Source organism: Macaca mulatta, chromosome 10 (genome assembly GCF_049350105.2).
Source record: "Macaca mulatta isolate MMU2019108-1 chromosome 10, T2T-MMU8v2.0, whole genome shotgun sequence".
Classification (NCBI taxonomy): Eukaryota; Metazoa; Chordata; class Mammalia; order Primates; family Cercopithecidae; genus Macaca; species Macaca mulatta.
Window position 1 is genome coordinate 96,361,866 of NC_133415.1, and position 19,490 is coordinate 96,381,355.

Sequence of the window (19,490 nt, forward strand, 5' to 3'; positions counted from 1 at the left end):
AGCAAAACTCTGTCTCAAAAAAATGATACAGAAAGAAGATATAACATCAATACACAAGAATTAAACTGTATTAGGGTATCTGTGGGGTTGTAATGGTGACTGAGTTTTTCCCTGCTAAGTTTGGTGTCTTTTTTTTTTTTGAGACAAGATCTGGCTTGATCACCCAGGCTGGACTGCAGTGGTGCGATGTCCGCTCACTGTGACCTCCGCCTGTAAGGCTCAAGCCATCCTCCCTCCTTAGCCTTCTGATTAGTTGGGACTACAGGCGCACACCACCATGCCTGGCTAATTTTTGTATTTTTGTAGAGACAGGGTTCCGCCATGTTGCCCAGGCTAGCCCAAACTCGTGATCTCAAGCTATCCGTCTGCCTTGGCCTCCCAAAGTGCTAGGATTATAGGCATGAGCCACTGCGCCTGGCCAATAGTGTCCTTTCTTTTCTAAAGTAAAGTGTCAGATAGCCGGGCCTGGTAGCTCACCTCTGTAACCCCAGCACTTTAGTAGGCCGAGGCAGGTGGATCACTTGAGCTCAGGAGTTTGAGACCAGCCTGGTCAACATGGTGAACCCCATCGCTAATAAGAATACAAAAAAAAAAAAAAAAAATTAGCTGGGCATGGTGGAGCACACCTGTGATCCCAGCTACTCAGGAGATTGAGGCAGGAGAATCACTAGAACCTGGGAAACGGAGGTTTCAGTGAGCCGAGATCTGCCACTGCACTCCAGCCTGGGTGACAGAATGAGACCCTGTCTCAAAATAATAATAATAATAAATGAAGTAAAATGTCAGAATATGCAAAAATGCTGCACTTATTTCTGTTAATACCTTGAAAATAGTGGAAGTTTGGAGATTTTTAATTCTTCAAGAGTCCAAGCTGGGAAATGACTACTACTGATGGGGTTTGTTCAACGTACCGATTCCCAGCTTGGCAACCATCAGCAAACTGGTACCTGCAATTAAACCTGAAGACATAAATTTTCCAGAGTGGTAGAATCTCATTCCCATAATGCCAGCCAAGGTCTCAGATGTAGCTAGGAAAACCCAAGCATCCCTTGGATCCTGAAAGCTGATAAGCACCCAGGCCTGTTAAACCCCCAGAGAGGAATGGCATTCTACCTGCTTTTGCATAGTCAGTGATCCCTCCAGAGGCAACCAGTGCTGCCTAGCCAACAGCCAAACCAGTGCAAAGGCACTTGTGGACCGGTATCCTGCGACATTGTTCTCTTCTCACCTGTGCAGACAGGAGACTATAGCAGGCTTGCACTTGGACTGCTCGCCTGAAGGTCTGCACTGGTCAGCAAGATCCCCTTATCCTTTTAGTATCTGTAGGACATTTTTAAATTTCTCTTATTTTCTTTTTATTTTTAACTTTTTTCAAAGATAGAAACAGGGAAGGCCAAAGTGGACAAATCGCCTGAGGTTAGGAGTTCAAGACCAGCCTGGCCAATATGGTAAAACCCCATCTCTACATTTCTGGAAGTGGAGAGAAGAAAAATACAAAAAATTAGCTGGGCATGGTGGCGCATGCCTATAATCCCAGCTACTCGGGAGGCTGAGGCAGGAGAATCGCTTGAACCCAGGAGGCGGAGGTTGCAGTGAGCTGAGATTGCGCCACCACACTCCAACCTGGGTGACAGAGTGAGACTCCATCTCAAAAAAAAAAAAAAAAATAGAAACAGGATATCACTATGTTGCCCCCAGGCTGGTCTGGAACTCCTGGCCTTAAGCAATCCTCCCACCTCAGCCTCCCAGAGTCTGTCTTTGTTTATTAATCAGTCTTTCCAGAAATGTACTAATTTTATTTGTCTTTAAAAATTTTTATTTCCATTTTCTTTGGGTTAATTTTACTTTTCTAACTTCATGAGACAGATTTATTTTGATTTTTAAATTTCATTAATTTTAGCCATCCTCCTTTTCTTTTATTTATTTATTTATTTTTTTGAGACGGAGTCTCGCTCTGTCACCCAGGCTGGAGTGCAGTGGCCAGATCTCAGCTCACTGCAAGCTCCGCCTCCCGGGTTTACGCCATTCTCCTGCCTCAGCCTTCCGAGTGGCTGGGACTACAGGCGCCCGCCACCATACCCGGCTGATTTTTTGTACTTTTTAGTAGACGGGGTTTCACCGTGTTAGCCAGGATGGTCTCAATCTCACGACCTCGTGATCCGCCCGTCTCGGCCTCCCAAAGTGCAGGGATTACAGGCTTGAGCCACCGCGCCTGGCCGCCATCCTCCTTTTCTAATATGTTTATTTAAGGCTGTCATTTTCCTCTAAATATTGCTTTGGCTGCATCTCGGTTTTTGATATGTAGTTATTTCCATCATTGTTCTCTTATTTAACAAATACTAAGTGCCTCCTATGTACCAGATAGTGGGCTAGATGCTAAGAGTTCAGAGTAAGCAAAACAGTACTAGCACTTAATGAGCTCATAATCTAGTTGCAGAAATAGATATGTCAACAGATTATTATGTAACCATATAAAAAGTGTTATGTGTGAGGTATGTAAATACAAGGGGCTGTCACAGAATAAACTCTGCCTGCTGGAGTATAGAAAGGCTCCATGGGGTAGATGGGATGATATTTCATCCATCCATCCATTCATCCATCCATCCATCCATCCGTATGGTCATTTAACAAGCATTTGTTTTGCATCTATTTTATGTAAAGTCTTGTGCTAGGTGCTGGAACTATGGCTACGTCTTGAAGGATGTGAAAAAGATAGGATAATGGAACAAGGCGGGGGTGGGATTTTAAAGCAGAAGTATCAGCCTATGCAAAGGCACAGACATACAGGGGCATGGAAATGCATGATGAAGCTGGCCTGATGGGGAGTAGCTAGTTCGCTGGCACTGTGTGTGGTGTGGAAAGGTGTTTAGATTTTTGGGTTTTGGGTTGGAAATGAGAAGCCATGGAACCTAAAGCAAAGAAAATAAACAGGTTTTTTATTTGATATGTATTCTGGCAGTAGAATAAGGGTGAGGCAGAGACCAGTTAAGAGGCTTTTGGACTAGGTTCAAAGCAAGGACAGTAAATGTGGAAAGATTGATATAGATCCAAGAGATACCTAGGAGTTGGAATCAGTAGAACGTAAGGATCCTGGGGAGTTAAAAAAAAAAAAAAAACAGGCATAAATGATCACTTCCAAGTTTCTGGCTTGCGTGACTGGATGAATGGACGGTGGTGCCATTGACTAGGGTAACGAATACCGAAAGGGCTACAGGCTTTGGCAGAGAAGTTACAAGTTTCATTTTAGATCAGGCTGAGCTTGCCAAAGAAAGTGCTATCCAAGAGCATCTGGTCTAAGGAAGCAGGAATAAGCAAAGGAGCATTTCTGGAACTGGAGAGAGGATCATTGCCACCGCTAGCCAATATGGTACCTTTGTACAAGTTATTAAAAAAAGTACTTCTCGGCCGGGCACAATGGCTCACGCCTGTAATCCCAGCACTTTGGGAGGCCGAGGCGGGCAGATCACGGGGTCAGGAGATCGAGACCATCCTGGCTAACACGGTGAAACCCCGTCTCTACTAAAAATACAAAAATTGCCCAGGCATGGTGGCGGCGCCTGTAGTCCCAGCTACACAGGAGGCTGAGGAAGGAGAATGGCGTGAACCTGGGAGGTGGAGCTTGCAGTAAGCCGAGATCTGGCCACTGCACTCCAGCCTGGGCGATAGAGTGAGATTCTGTCTCAAAAAAAAAAAAAAGAAAAAAGAAAAAAAAAAAAGTACTTCTCCTGGGCAGACCAGTTAGAAAAGGGCAACCTTGCTTCACAATAGAGTCAGCCACTTGGCTTGGTAGACAGTCCCGGCTGGATTTCAGCCCCGTTCACTCCCTTGGCTGGGCACCTATATACAGTGCACAGATTGTACAACTATACACAGGAGCCTTGGGACTTACTTGGGTTTGGGGATGTGCCTAAGGGCTCAGCCCATTGTTTACCAATAGAAAAAGGAGGCAGGAAACTGAATTTGGCTGGGGGCTTGGTCAGGGAAGGAATCTAGTAATTGCTGAAGGATTTGGTGGTCAGGCCTCTTTCCAGTGGATTACATTGAATGTCTGTCCTCACCTGTGAAAGGGGTTACTATGAGCCCTCTCTATCATCTCAGGGCATTATGAGGATTCAAGGAGACCGTGTATATGAAGTGTTTCAGGCATCTCTGTACCCCCAATGTCTAGTACCAGACATGGCACACAGGTTTAACCACTAAATGGTGAAAGGAATGGCTAAGGTCAAATGAAGAGGTGCATAATGGTAAACTGAAGAATGTATGCTTGGTAAGTGTTGTGACTAGTGAGTGAATATGAAGGTAGTACAGACCCAGGGAGGGACATCTTCAGGGGACCAGTGGTAAGAGATAATGGCAGATAGAGGGTGCTGTCAGAGGTGTCTGCTGTGGCATGGGGGTCTCAGAGCTTGGCCTCTGGAGTATGGGTAAAGGGAAGCAAACTGAGAATTGAAGCACCGAAGAGCAGCAGAGGTGCCCGAGACATGAAATCCGGCAGGTAGTCAGCCCCTTAACTGATGTTATGGTTTGGGAAGAGTGAGGCAAAAAGAAGAAAGTCATCCAGGGAGGAAGAAATGACTGTTGGGAAGGGTTCTGTCATAGTAGAAGAAATTTGGGAAAAGTGAAGACGTCTTGTCGTATGCATGGTGATGTGGAATCCCAGTGGCAAGAAACAGCAGGATGATGGCATCCTGAAGTCTACTCTCTCTTCTCTTTTCCCTACTCAGTAAGAATGGATGAAGACTGAGTGGAGAGCTGGAGGGTTTCTTGAGGGAATATAGTAGGTGATATGTTCTAAGGGACAATCCAGGTTTTACTCAGGACAAAGGATAGCCAGAAGAGATGAGCTGCAGATTGGTGTCCACATAGGTCCCTGAGAGTTTGGTAGCTTGCTTGATCCGTTGATGAACAAAATACCTTCTGTGGCCCAACTGGATCAGGCAGTTGAGATCTCAAGGTTTGGTACAGTGACTGAGGAATTTAGGCAGCTGCAAGACAGGTGCTTCTAGGCCAAGTGCGGTGGTTCACACCTGTAATCCCAACACTTTGGGAGGCCAAGGCAGGTGGATCACCTGAGGTCAGGAGTTTGAGACCAGCCTGTCCAACGTGGTGAAACCCAGTCTCTACTAAAGATTTTTAAAATAGCCGCACGTAGTGGTGGGCACCTGTAATCCCTACTTGGAGGCTGAGGTAGGAGAATTGCTTGAACCTGGGAGGCAGAAGCTGCAGTGAGCTGAGTTTGCACCACTGCACTCCAGCCTGGGCGACAGAGTGAGACTGTGTCTCAAAACAAAACAAACAAACAAAAAAACAAAAACAGGTGCCTCTAGCCACTTAGGTCCCAACTAAAGCAAAAAGGGAAAAAAAACATCTTCCTGAGAGACAGACCACTCCAAGCCTGAATTATCCAGGGCAGTAGCCAAGAGAAGCAGAGAAAAGCAAAGCTACAATCCAGTCCTACAGACTTAGTGAAGACCCAGGAAGCACTGGTAACAGAAATACAGCGTTCTGTATTTCATAAGGATCTTTTATACATAGATCTGACTTAATCATCATAGTGATCCTGTATGGTGGATATCTGCATTTCACAGATGACAAAATAGAAGTGTAGAAATTTCTAGAAGAAGCTGGAGCCATTTACCTAAGGGATATGAATTGATTCTTGTGAGTTGTTACCTCTTTAGTTGTCTGTAGCCTTCAGCTGGAGACAGTTCATGCTCATCTGGTCAACCTACATGTGACTGGCTATTCTAGCCTTTAAAGGGTGTTTGTCCTCTGTTAGAGGCTAGGACTCCACCTCAGGTTAGATTGAAGGTGCTGCAGGGGGGTTCATCTCCCTCCCCAGGACCCTGAGACTTGGAGGCATGGACAGGACCTGGGCTTAGGCCCTGACCATAGTATATGTGTGTGAGTATATGTGTGTGCACATAGGCTGTGTGTCTGGGAGGGCTGTGGAATTCAGTGTATCCACTCTGGGGGGCGCCCACCAAGCACACATATGCACATTTGTGTAAGTCTCTGTAAGTGTTCAGGGGAAGAAGAATTTAAAAAGTCGGTTTTTTTTTTTTTTTTGAGACGGGGGCTCCCTCTGTCACCCAGACTGGAGTGCAGCCGCATGTTCTCAGCTCACTGCAGCCTCCACCTCCCGGGTTCAAGCAATTCTGCCTCAACCTCCAAAGTGGTTGGGACTACAGGTGTATGCCACCATGCCTGAATAATTTTTGGTTTTTTGTTTGTTTTTTGAGACGGAGTCTCACCCTGTCGCCCAGGCAGGAGTGCAGTGGTGCGATCTCGGCTCACTGCAATTTCTGCCTCCCAGGTTCAAGCAATTCTCCTGCCTCAGCCTCCCGAGTAGGTGGGATTACAGGCATGTACCACCACGCCCAACTAATTTTTGTATTTTTAGTGGAGACGGGGTTTCACCATGTTGTCCAGGCTGGTCTCAAACTCTTGACCTCAAAGTGATTCACCTGCCTCAGCCTCCCAAAGTGCTGGGATTACAGCCATGAGCCACCATGCCCAACCATGTTTCTTATTTCTCCCAACTGTTCCACTTCTTCCTATTTTCTTATTTTCCCTCTCATTTCTTTTTTTCCTCTCCTTTCCTTGTGAGTTTAGATGGCATTATGACTAAGTTCTCTGGCACACGACTTGTCACTCAGCTTTGTCATGTCAGAGGACAGGGTCCCTCTGTGGCCGAGACTTTGAAACTTCAGTCAGTTGCTGAATGATCCAGAGTAGTTCTGCTGACAGTGGCCTGAGGGGGTAGGGGGGAAGTGACAGGCAGAATTTGGTTTAGCCTCACTTGAGACCAAGCCTTCCCCCAGCCCCCTGTGTCTGGCACCATCATGGTGGGTGGGACCAGAGGGTACATGTAAATGCAGACAAAGGTTTGTTTTGGGGATGAAGGTAGAGCTTCGTCAGGGGAAGCTGAAGAAGGTCATACATCAGGAGCAGCCCAGGAGTTAGCCTGTCTGTCCCCTTTCCACAGCAACAGGTGAGAAGAAGGAAGGCTGGTCGTGGGAATCCTACCTAGAGGAGCAGAAGGCCATTACTGCCCCAGTCAGCCTCTTCCAGGACGTGAGTTGGACAATTTCCCCCTAGGAAGAGCTTGTCTTCCCAGTCCAGGGACACACCACCAAACTTAGGCCTTCTGGCGTTTTCTGTGTCAGGCATGCCTCAGTGGACTGGCGGAATGGAAAGGGAGAGACTGTTTAGGGGCCCAGAGTGGAAAAGGGCCCGCCATAAGGGGCTGGCAGGGTGGAAAGAAATAGAGAGGTGGAAGCTAGGCTCACCCATCACTGGGCCTGCAGACTTTTGAGTTCTGGTGACTTCTACTCGATTCAGCATTGATCTTTCCATGACTTTGGTGAGAGGGAGCCCTTGGTGAGTCCAGCCCTGACTCACCCACATTTTTCAAGGGACCTGGGAGATATTCTCTCTCTCTCTAGATCCCTGAAGTAACGATCCCCAAATAAGTTGCCCCTTTGGAAATACCAGGCGGGTGGGGCCTAAAGGCAGCTCCTTCACCCCAAGCCCACTAGGCAAGGATAAGGCTGGATGGAAGCTGGGTCCTCTCCACTCTGTGCGTTGACAGTCCCAGGCAGTCACTCACAACAAGAATGGCTTCAAACTGGGCATGAAGTTGGAAGGCATTGACCCTCAACACCCGTCCATGTACTTCATCCTCACTGTGGCTGAGGTGAGCTGGGGTTTGGTACCACCTTTCTGATGATGTCTCTCAGTGTAGATTGATGGATCTTGCTGGGGACATAGAAGGAAACACCTCCCTCCCCTCAGAGCACACACAATCTAGCAGGGGATTAAGTTGGAATACACAGAAAGCTTAAAAGAAAAAAACCACATGGAGTGTCATGGGTCAGTCCTATTACTGGATGAACGTATACTGTCCACTCTGCGAAAGCTTGAGGAGATCCCGAGGGCCAGGGATGTTGGCGTGAGTCAAACAAGGTCCTTGTCCTCTAGGAGCTCACAGTTGTCTGGGGAATCAGCCAAATAAACATATCAGTGACATGCCATGGGGGTGGCAGCAGACTTGAGCTGGGAGGCACAGCTGGATCAGATCTGTCTGAGGAGCAGGAAAAGCATAGAGGAAGGGCCTCCTTTGCAGAGTCTTGAGAGAGAAGTTGTGAATAAGGAGGGAGCTCCAGGCAGAAGGAGCAAAGTGGGCAAAAGCCCTGGGGCATGGAACAGACTGCTACCCTCAAGGAATTGCTATTAGCTCAGCAAGAGTGGAAGCAGAGTGTGAGTGGGGAGCAGTGAGAGAAGGTAGCAGAGGGAACAGTCATCAGGAGCCTTCAGCAGTCCTGAGCCTTGGTGGCTGCCCTCAGAATTCTGTCCAGGGCTCAAAAGGGTAGGAGACTCTCATAGGGTCCACCTCCCTTGTATCCAGAACTCAGGGCTCATGAGTACACAAATTGTCCTCACTGCAGAATAGGACAGGATGGGGTACACCTGGGAGGAAAGAAAGGTGGGGTTGGGGAACCTGCTAGCATTAGAGCTTCTGAGACCACCAGACTGGGCCAGGAGAGGTGAGGGAGATGGGGAGTGGGGCATCTCCTGACATTGGAGTCCCTGATTCCCCTCATGGGGCCAGGTATGTGGCTATCGCCTACGCCTGCACTTTGATGGGTATTCTGAGTGCCATGACTTCTGGGTCAATGCCAACTGCCCTGACATTCACCCTGCTGGCTGGTTTGAGAAGACGGGGCACAAGCTGCAGCCTCCCAAAGGTAAGGCCTAGCTGGGTTGGTCACAGTGAGGCAGTGAGTCCTCAGACCCTTTGCTTCTTCCCCTTGGGTCCCCTGGCTTCCAACTCGTTTGTTTTCTGACCCTGTACGCTGTTCCAAAGTCAGCCTCTCTTCATCGCATCCTGATGACTCTACCCTGGGACCAAGTTGACCAGGAGCCCTAGGACTTCCGCTTTGCACTTGCCGTTTGAGTGTCCGCTCAAGTCGTGTCCTGCTTCAGTAGAGGGGGATCCCTGGGCAAGTTCTTGAGGGCTGGGGGAGGGTGGTCCTCAGGCATGCCTGATTCTGCTGCTTCACTGTGGGGTGCCCTCGCCGTGGCCCAGACTCTGCACGGCGCTCTGTTCATCCCCCTCGAGGGGCCTAGGTTACAAGGAGGAGGAGTTCAGCTGGAGCCAGTACCTGCGCAGCACAAGAGCTCAGGCTGCCCCCAAGCACCTGTTTGTGAGCCAGAGCCACGTGAGTGCCCCTGAGTGAGAGTGGATGTCACCCCCAAGTCCCAGAGTCACTGCAGCTGGCCCAGGGTATCTGACTCATCAGAAGGAAGTTAATCTACTGGTTCTTTCAGCTTTGTTCTGATCTCTCATATTAGATGGGGAGGGGCACAGCTGGGCAGGGTCCAGGGCCAGGGATGGGAAGCTGGTTATAGGTTTTTCCCGACTTCCTTCCCTCCTTTGCTACTGCAGATATCCTGTCCTCACATCCCCTTGGAGCCCCTGACCCACTACCCTAGTCTGAGCACTGAGATATCATTGCTTATGTATTCTTGCTTTGGTTTGCTCTGCAGTTCTTTGGTGTAAGGTCAATGCCTCTATTCTGGGAGCTTCTTTTTTCTTCCTTTTGCCTAACATTGAGATTCCTCCATTTATTTCCAACAATTCATCCCTTGTCCTTTCCTCTGTTCAAGGCAGCTGGCAGCTTATCCAGCAGTTAAAGTATCTCACATAATCCCAACCAAAAGGCCTAGGATATATAGGGAGCCCCCATTAAAAATATTATACTGGGTCGGGCACGGTGGCTCATGCCCGTAATCCCAGCACTTTGGGAGACTGAGGCAGGTGGATCACCTGAGGTCAGGAGTTCAACACCAGCCTGGCCAACATGGTGAAACCCCGTCTCTACTAAAAATAGAAAAAATGAGCTGGGCATGGTGTTGGGCATCTGTAATCCCAGCTACTCAGGAGGCTGAGGCAGGAGAATCGCTTGAACCTGGGAGGCGGAAGTTGCAGTGAGCCAAGATCGCGCCATTGCTCTCCGGTCTCAGCAACAAGTACAAAACTCCATCTCAAAAAAGAAAAGTGTATGTTTGTGTGTATATATATATATATAGCATACTGGCTGGGTGCGGTGGCTCACACCTGTAATTCCAGTACTTTGGGAGGCTGAGGCGGGAGGATCACTTGAGCCTAGGAGTTTGAGACCAGCGCAGGCAACATAGTGAGACCCTATCTATATAAAAAATGTCATTAAATTAGCTGGGCATGGTGGCACGTGCCTGTAGTCCTAGCTACTACAGTAGCTAGCTGAGGTGGGAGGATTGTTTGAGCCCAGGAATTCAAGGCTACAGCAAGCTGTGATTGTACCACTGCACCCCAGCCTGGGCAACAGAGTGAGACCCTGTGTCTAAAAAAAAAACAACTATATTGCATGTCTAGAGTCCCCATGGGCCCGGGCCTCCACCATGCTCTTCAGGCAGAGACAGTTACTCCCCCACCCCAGTCCAGCCCCAGAGTTCATACTTGCAAGTTCCCAGGTGACAGGTGGGGTCCCATCTGCTGTTGTGACAACAAATGCCGACTTCTAATCCAAACTGTTTAAATAGTGGCCCCACCATTGACTAGCATTGTGTTCTGGGCCAAGTGATTTAACTTCTTAAATGGGAATAGGGTTGTTGTAAAGGTCCAGGGAGGTGATGTCTTTTGAAGCTTACATGGCAGGTACTCAGTTTATACTGGTTCCCGCCTGCCTCTGTGCCATAGATGTCCACTGTTTCTTCCCGGTCACCCCACTATTGCCACAACTGCCTCAGGACAGGCTGGGAGGGATTGTCTGGGTAGGGAAGATTTATACTTGATTCGCCAGGTTCTTTGGGCGAATGCATAGCCTCCTTCCAGGCACTTACCTTCTGGCACAAGCCAGGCCTCTGAGTGCACCTTGGAGACCAGAGGTTCCTGAGTGCCTCAGGGCTCAGGTTATAATTCTGCCCTGGAGGGCCCTCTTTCCCAGCTTATTTCTCCTTCCTTTCTCACTGCCCACACCCCAGGCTTTCCTAGAGAACCTATTCCTTTGTTTGCCAGTGGGCTCGGGGCTGGTGCTAGCCAGCTTGGCCCTGGCCATGGCAGCCCCTCTTTTTCCCCTAGAGTCCCCCACCCCTGGGCTTCCAGGTGGGCATGAAGCTGGAGGCTGTTGACCGCATGAACCCCTCCCTTGTCTGCGTGGCCAGTGTGACCGATGTGGTGGACAGCCGCTTCCTGGTGCACTTCGACAACTGGGATGATACTTATGACTACTGGTAGTGGGAGGGCCCAGACGTGGTCTCAGGGGGCAAGGGGATGGCAGGGGGCAACTGCTTTCATATCTCAGGTACCATGTAGCCCCACTCAGTCCAGTTCTGACATTCAGATCTTCCTCAGGTTGGAAGATAATTGAATTGAGTTTTATCATAAGAAATATAGCTCAATATTAAATGTTTCATCTAAAAATACCATGGTTAAGATGAGCAAACCCCTATGATTCATGATTTTCCCTTAGATATCGTGGTGATGGTAGAGTTTGTCATTCATGTTGCAATTTTCTAACTTTGTCATTGCCATCTGTCTCCCTCTCACTAAGAAGTAGATGAGGGTGGGCCCTGAGCCATGCTGTCAGAGGGTGGCAGGCTCAGGGCCTCAAGTTGCTCTTGGGACAGTGACGTGTTCTTGGATTTCAGGTGTGATCCCAGCAGCCCCTACATCCACCCAGTGGGCTGGTGCCAGAAGCAAGGAAAGCCCCTCACCCCTCCACAAGGTGACCCTGCAGCCTGAGCACGTCCCCTTTCCTAAGCCTGGCTCTGCTTCCCTCCACTGACCGCCTACCAGTAGTGCCTCGGTAGCTGGCTCTCTAGGGTCAGGGTGAGAGAACAGACGTGTCCTGAAGCCTCAGCTTCTTGGCCTGGGAGTTGAGAACCCTTTGATTTTAGGAGACTCCTGTCAAACCCTGACTCCACTGGGGTTTAGGGGAAGAAAGTTACATGACCATCTCAGCAAGGAAGCGGGGAATCAGAAGTAAAATGAGTCCTTCCTCCTGGAAGTATTGCATTGGCCCAAATACAATAGAGATTCAAACGGGTCTGGGGTGGGAGCAACAGGCCAAGAGTGACAGGAGTCAGGGTTCCCAGACAGCCCTGTAAACTATTAGGGTGGTGCTGTGCTTGGTTCTACTAGCACCCATCTGCCTGAGGAGCCCAGTGCAAGGAGCTGGCTGTGGTGATGGTGGGGGAGATTCTACTCCAAGGGCCTCTGTCCCTTCCATGTTCCTGGTTGTGCTTGGGGGCAGAGGGCTTCCCCAGTACACCTGGGTGGCTAGACATTGCTCTCATCCTCTCCTCCAGACTACCCAGACCCTGATAACTTCTGTTGGGAGAAATATCTGGAAGAAACTGGGGCCTCTGCTGTCCCCGCTTGGGCCTTCAAGGTGGTGAGTCAGTGCTCCCTGCCCCCAGAGCTGAGCTCAGAAAGACATGGAGCACTCAGCTAGCCAGGCTGGGGCACTAGTTTTCTCCTTTGGGCAAGCCCCAGTTTCCCCAGGCACAGCATTTGGGCTCCCTCTGTGGGGCCTCAGCTCTGCTGAGCTGGGCCTTGGCCTGAAGGAAGCTGTCCCATCTGCAGCGACCCCCTCACAGCTTCCTGGTCAACATGAAGCTGGAGGCTGTGGACCGCAGGAACCCAGCCCTGATTCGCGTGGCCAGCGTGGAGGATGTGGAGGACCATCGGATAAAGGTGGCTCTGGGACCCTAGGGCTGGGAAGTGGACAGGCCAGTTGGGCAGGAATTCTGTAGACTGCTTAGAGGTCAAGGGCATCATGGCATGAGAGAGATGAAGCCAGAGATCTTGAATCTCATTCTTGCCTCATCTGTGACTTATTTTTGTGGGCTTGGACAAGTCATTTTCCCTCTCTAAGCCTTACATCATCTGTAAAATGGGCCTAATAATCCTCGTCCCACCCGAGGACTGCCAGTGGGAGATGCCAGTAACTTGATGAGTGATGCCCTTGGAAAATGTGGTGGCCAAGACTGATTATTGCAGGGTTGGCCCCTTGATTCTTCCAATCCAGGATCTAGCTTCTGACGGGTCCCAGGGATGGGGAGAGGACCTCCTGGCTGAGCTGGGCTCCGTGAGAAACACCTGACTTCCAAGAGCCTTTCCTCCCCAGATCCACTTTGATGGCTGGAGTCATGGCTATGATTTCTGGATCGACGCTGACCACCCAGACATCCACCCTGCCGGCTGGTGCTCCAAGACAGGACATCCCCTGCAGCCTCCTCTCCGTGTGTACCCCTAGGGCACTCTGATCTTTTCCTTTCCCCCCAGGTTCTGACAGTCCTGTAGTTTGCCTACAGAGCTCTGACAACCCATGCCCAAATATGACACAGAGGGCTCTGACGCCTACCATGAGTTTCGGAATCCCCCATCCACCCCACCCCCGGACTATATGCTACACTAAGCAGCGCTTCTGGCTACCCCAGTTGTCGGGGTTTGGGGTGTTGAGGTGCAAAGGGGCGAGCTCACTTGGTAGCATGTGCTTCAGAGGTGGTCAGGCACTCAGGGATTTCTCTCAGCATCTAGCAGAGCCACACTGAGCATGCACTGTGTTTGCTAAGGACATGCTGGCTTCCTAAAGTAAATTCTCATTGTCTGTGTGGCAGGGATTAGAGTTCAGGTCACTGGGCTGCTCAGCCCCATTTTCACCCTTAGGATTCTCCTTCCTTATTTCCCTGCTGCAACTGTGTTTGTCTCACATGGGGTGTTGATCCTTTTTGAATGTTCTCCAAGCATAGGCAGAGCCTTAAAAAAGTTACCAAAGTCTTGGGAATGAAAACAAGAAAAAGAACTGAGAGTAACATGAATCTGCCCGATGTGGCTTCTAAGGTATGGCTTCACCCAACCAACTCTGAGTGGCTCTTCTCCCCTAGAGTTCTCTCAGAGACTGAGGGCATGGTCTACAGGTTTCAGCAAAGTATTAACATATGAGAGCTAAGCCCTCCTTACTCAGAGAGGGGCAGATATCCAGTAACAGAGAATGGTGTCACAACCGACACAGGGCCCTCATCCCTGGGGAGTGGGTTTCTAGTGCTGATCTCCCCAGTGGAAACTGCTCCTTCCTTCCCAGCACTCCCCACCCCTAGGACTCCATGAGGACCCCCCTCCTTTCTGCTCTTCTAGGACCCAGAGAGCCCAGCTCTGCCTCCCTTGGGGGCTGTCCCCCTCTCAGCTATAGGAGCCTGCCCCACACTAGGACATCCAAATACAGCTTTCACCACCGGTGAGTGAAGGTTCCTGCTGAGACCCTCAGGGTTGTTTTGCACCTACTGCATGCAGCCGACTGGGGTCCATCAAGACACTCTCCAGATGGGACCAGGGCTGGAGAGGGCTCAGCAGGGACCAGTGGATTCAACCCAACTTAAGCCTCTTCTTCCCCAGGAAGTGCCCCACTCCTGGTTGCGACGGCTCTGGCCATGTCACAGGCAAGTTCACAGCTCACCATTGCCTCTCAGGCTGCCCGCTGGCTGAGAGGAACCAGAGCCGGCTGAAAGCAGAGCTGTCTGACTCAGAGGCCTCAGCTCGCAAGAAGAACCTCTCAGGCTTCTCCCCAAGGAAGAAGCCTCGCCATCATGGCCGGTATGGAGGCCAGGGAGTCAGGGCCCGGCCTTCCTGGGGGTGTGGGGCCTCGTAGCCTCTCGAACTGGGCCAGACACTGATTCCCTGCCATGGGCCTGGTCCTTCCTTCTCCAGAATTGGACGCCCTCCGAAGTATCGAAAGATTCCGCAGGAAGATTTCCAGAGTAAGTCTGGCTTATCTGCTCCTATGTCCTCCACTTCAGAGTGTTCACAGTGAGTGCTCTGTCATTGGTGGGATGAGACAGATTTCCCAGAGTGGGAGAAGTTAGAAGGAGGGCTGTGCCTCTTCGTTTGAGATACTAAGAGCACAGAGCAGTGGCAAAAGCAATGGAGGGGCTTTGAGTGACCTTGGGTTCCAGTCTCATGTCCCCCATGGCCTTGCTGTGAGTCTGTGGGGAAGGTACAGAGCCTCTTGGGGCCTTTGGTTCTCACCGTGAAGCAGGATGATGCCCCTGCTCTTCTCTGATTCTAGGCTTCCTGGGAAGGAGACTATAGCTATCCCTTTCTACCTGCGTGACCTTAAGCAAGTCCCTTAACATCTTTGAGCTTCAGTTTCCTCACTTGAATAACTGGATAAAACCTGCCTTTCCGTTGTCAATACCTGAAATAACAGTGGTTACTACCACTGCTCACTGAGCATCTACTATGGGCCAGGCAGTATGCCAGGTGCTTTACACATACTGTGTCTAACTCTCACACGAGTTCTCTAACATGTATATTGTTCTTCTGCAAGAGGAGGAATATGAGTCTCAGAGGATGAAGTCACTTGCCCAGGGTCATTCACCTTGTAAGGGGCAGAGTTGGCATTCCAACTTGGATCTGACCTGACTCCTCCTGCTGCGTGCTGCTGGTGTAAGAGACATAAAGCACCTAACCCAAATGTCAGTTCACTTCTCACTCCCCTTGCATTAGCGTGCTTGCTGCCGTAACAAAATACCATTGACTGGGTAGCTTAAACAACAGAAATTTATTTTTCACAGTTCTGGAGGCCAGAAGTCCAAGATCAAGGTGTTGGCAGGCTTGATTTCTTGGCTTGCAGATGGCTGTCTTCTTGCTGTGCTCTCACGTGGTCTTTCTTCTGTGCACAAGCATTCCTGGTGTCTCGTGATGTGTCCAAGTGTCTCTTCTTGTAAGGATACCAATTGAGTTGGATTAGGGCCCATCCTAATGACCTCATTTTAACTTAATCACTCTTTAAAGGCCCTTTCTCCAAATGCAGTCCCATTCTGAGGCACTGGGGGTTAGGGCTTCGGCACATGAATTTTGCGGGACACATTTCAGCCCATAACATACTTTAAGGGGAGGAGCACAGTGACTGAGCCCTCCCCTGGGTGGTGAATTCATCTTACATCTGCAGCCACTAGTACAGGGCCTGATGCACAGCAGGGCAGTTGAATGGAATGAATGTCGTTTTAAGGCTAAAAGAGACCTTGAGAATCACTTGGTTTAATGCACCTTTGGCAAGACCCAAGCTGTCCCAGTTCTTCAAGAACAGTCTCTGTAATCTGGGCAGTAAATAACATAGTGATAAAAAGCATAGCCCTGAAGTCAGACTACCTTTTACAGGCTGAGAGATCTTGGGTGGGTGACACTGCCTCTCTGAGCCTCACCTTCCTCATCTGTAAAATGCTGATAATAATTGAACCCATCGTATGATGTGGTGAGAGGCTTAACTGAGATGCTCCATGTGAGGTGCTTAGCACAGCTCCCTGCCAGTATTATTATTCTGAGTCTCTTGCTCACTCCCTCTTGCTGTCATCTCATACTGTTTCCTTTTTTCGGGAACAGAGGCAGTTTCTTCAGTCTCACACCTGAGGGTCTTGGCCAGCGCCTAGACCCTCAGAGTAAGGACTCCTAAGGATCAAACTGCAGTGGGCACTTCTTGTACCCACCTGTGGCACCCACGGTCTGGTCCACTGCAGGACCAAGTTCTGACCACCAGAGGGCACTTGCCTACTGTGTTCACCCCGGAATTAGGCTGTAGAATTTTTGGGAAGCTACATCTTTCCAAGACTGAGACTATGTCCCGGAGCTGGCAAAGAAGGGCTCACCCAGAGCCTTGAGGCACTTCAAGGATAGAGCAGAGGCCATTTCCCAGATCTCACTTCTGCAGGGCACCCCTGCTTTTCTAGCTCTCCTCTCACCCAGAGGAGCCACTGGTCATTCATAGGCTCTGGGGTTTGCTGGTGAACACTTCCATAGGAAGGGCTGCCTGGAGAGGACAGGGCTTGGCTGGGCTTAGTCTTTAGGCCTGGAAGTGTCAACTGCTGAAGGAACCGAGGAGCCATGTCTGAGGAGACATGTCTGACCTGCAGCTGGGTGGTCTGCAGTTAGATAAAACACTAACTGCTGGTGAGCGCTCCTGGCCTGTGCTCTTCCCTGTGCTCTGGGGAAGCAAGATAAGGAGAAAAGCTCCCTACAAACTTGGTGTTGTCTCCCAAACCCCACCCCAGGGTATGAAGGGGACCAGATACAGGGTTTCAAAGAGGGAGTACCTGGTGGACCACAGGCCAAACCTGTGGCCAGGTGGATAAGGTGCTAGTGGTGGTAGCTGTCATGAGAGATGCTGGGCGTGCCCCAGATGGGCCATAAGAGGAGCTGACTGAGCAGGGAGATGGGGCTGTCTGGTGTATGGGCAGGTATTAGGGTTTTGCTGATGAACAGAGAGAGCAGCAGGAAGGCAGTGGCACAGAAGTGTGGTTGGTAGGGCCGGGGATGGAATCCCCGAGGCTTTGTGGGTGGAAGAGCCAGGCTTAAAGGCAGACACTCAAGGAGAGAGGGCAGGACAATCTATGACCAACAGGGAGGGTCTTTGACAAGAGGGCACTTGGAGGTGCTGCACTAATGAGCATCTGGAATTAGCACCAGGAAAATAAAGAGCCAATGCCCCTGGACCATGGACAGAGGCTGGGAAAACCCCTTGGGAAAGTGGCCACATTGCACAAGGCCAGCCAAGGCTGGTAGCAGTGAGTGGGGCCAGGTTTGTCAAAGCAGCCAGAGGGGGATGAAGTCCAAGTTGGCAAGTGCCAGGCCCCACCAAGGAGGAGGCCAAGCTGAGCAGCATGAGTCATCAGCTCAGTACAGCTGCTTGAGGTAGGAGGTTGGGGCCACTGATCCCAGAGGCAGACCAGGAAGCAAAGCCACAGGCAACATGGAGCTGAGGAGTGGGTCAGAGATCACCCTCTAGTGCTGGCGTAGGCAGTAGTGCAGACCGGGCTGGTGGAGGAGGCGGGGGAACTGGAGCTTGAGGCAATGGCAGTGGCCAGAGGGGTGGTCTTCAGCCTCCTCAGGGGGACTGTGATTCTGAAGCAGAATCACCCTAGCTCTGAGAAAGTTGGTCGTAGCCCAAAAGGACCCATGAGAAGAAGAGTAAACAGAGTGGACTTCTGACGTCAAGGCTGAGCTTGTTTGGATGTTAAGGACCCTTTTGATGCATGGCATCTAGAAAATTGTGTCTTTAGAGATGCTGCAGCAGCTCTAAGAGAGTATCCTTGCAGGGCCCAGGGTGGTGCAGCCTCAGAGAGATGGGGTGAGGGTCATTCCAAATAGCTGACCTGAGAGTCTTTGAGAGAGCCACTTTACCAGCAGGAATGAACACTGCATGAGGAGTCAGGAGATATGGCTCACCCTCTTGACTCTACAGGCTGTCAGAAGGGTCCCGGGGTCCTGTCTACTCTGCCAGCCAGTCTCCTGAGTGGTGTGGGTATGCATGGGCTTCGGGAACAGTTTAGCCCTCAGCGTCTGCCTGCCAGCCTCTGCCTCTGCTTTCCAGCACTCACGCCCGATGTCGTGCACCAGTCCCTCTTCATGTCAGCCCTGTCGGCCCACCCTGACCGCTCACTCTCAGTGTGCTGGGAGCAGCACTGCAAGCTCCTGCCAGGAGTAGCGGGCATCTCAGCCTCGACAGTCGCCAAGTGGACCATCGATGAGGTGAGGAGCGAGGGCCCTTCTTTATCCTTGTCTTCCCCTCCTCCTCCCTCTCACCATACCCTGGTGGAAAGGCCCAGGTCAGGTAGAACCTGGTACCACTCCTGGCACTACCTCGTGCTCATCTGTCGGCTGCCCAGTGAGACACTTCCTAATAGGCCCATCTTGGCAGAGGGGGCAGGGGCTGTGCTGCTATTTCAGCCAGAAATCCAACAGGAGAGGCAGACTTCAGTCCCAGGTCTCAGAAGCAAGGGGCCCAACTCGGCACATCTGCCAGCATAGAAACCCTAGGATCCTTTTAGGCTGGGGAGAAAAAGCAGCATTGGCACAGCTCAGATGCACCTAGGCCGTGGAGGCCAGCCCTCCTACATGCCTATGCTCTGTCACCTGGTCAACATGTCATCTTTGGTTTCCAAGGTCTTCGGCTTTGTTCAGACCCTGACAGGTTGTGAGGACCAAGCACGCCTCTTCAAAGACGAGGTAAGGTGCAAGTGCAGAGTGGGAGACAGAGCCGGGGTCACTGTGTCCTTAAGACAGCAGGAAGCAGGTGCCCTCACTGGCGCTGCCTCAGCTAGGGAGGGACCCGTGTTGCCCTACCGGGCAAGAATAGTCAGAGTGACCCATGTCTCTGGGAAGAATCTAGTCTGGACTGTGGCCCAGCTTGGGGACCCTGTGTGCTCAGATCATCTTCAGGAAGGAAAAGGCGTCCTGGAGACAGGAGTCCATTCACTCCTCTGCTCTCTACCCACTCATTTGCTTGCCAAACTTAGCTTCGCAAGTGGTAGTCAGTAAATTAAAGTGTACTTTTTTTAACCTTTAATCCAATATAGCTGATAATTAAAGTGTATTTTGAATGACACAGATACTGTGATTTACTGCAAGGATCCTAACACACACTTAAAATCAAGAGCCAAGGAGTAGT

At 50.5% G+C, this 19,490-nt stretch overlaps 1 protein-coding gene and 1 pseudogene across 14 annotated transcripts in view; one reads left to right on the plus strand and one right to left on the minus strand.

The window, feature by feature from the left end:
- Positions 1–19,490, plus strand: part of L3MBTL1 (L3MBTL histone methyl-lysine binding protein 1) — a 45,137-nt gene that overhangs the window by 15,048 nt on the left and 10,599 nt on the right. For 5 of the 14 annotated variants that reach the window (XM_015148961.3, XM_077951832.1, XM_015148962.3 and 2 more), the window contains 14 exons: positions 6,989–7,077; positions 7,595–7,699; positions 8,615–8,750; positions 9,133–9,224; positions 11,126–11,277; positions 11,695–11,771; positions 12,355–12,440; positions 12,632–12,742; positions 13,176–13,290; positions 14,186–14,285; positions 14,444–14,641; positions 14,756–14,805; positions 18,414–18,571; positions 18,986–19,048. In XM_015148961.3, coding sequence (XP_015004447.3) covers positions 6,989–7,077; positions 7,595–7,699; positions 8,615–8,750; positions 9,133–9,224; positions 11,126–11,277; positions 11,695–11,771; positions 12,355–12,440; positions 12,632–12,742; positions 13,176–13,290; positions 14,186–14,285; positions 14,444–14,641; positions 14,756–14,805; positions 18,414–18,571; positions 18,986–19,048 — 1,532 coding nt within the window. Of the gene's footprint in view, positions 1–6,988; positions 7,078–7,594; positions 7,700–8,614; positions 8,751–9,132; positions 9,225–11,125; positions 11,278–11,694; positions 11,772–12,354; positions 12,441–12,631; positions 12,743–13,175; positions 13,291–14,185; positions 14,286–14,428; positions 14,642–14,755; positions 14,806–18,284; positions 18,572–18,985; positions 19,049–19,490 lie in introns of all 14 variants that reach the window. The other 9 variants (XM_077951826.1, XM_077951827.1, XM_077951830.1 and 6 more) reach the window with 4 other exon arrangements.
- LOC107000397 (transmembrane protein 14C pseudogene) lies at positions 886–1,603 on the minus strand (annotated as a pseudogene).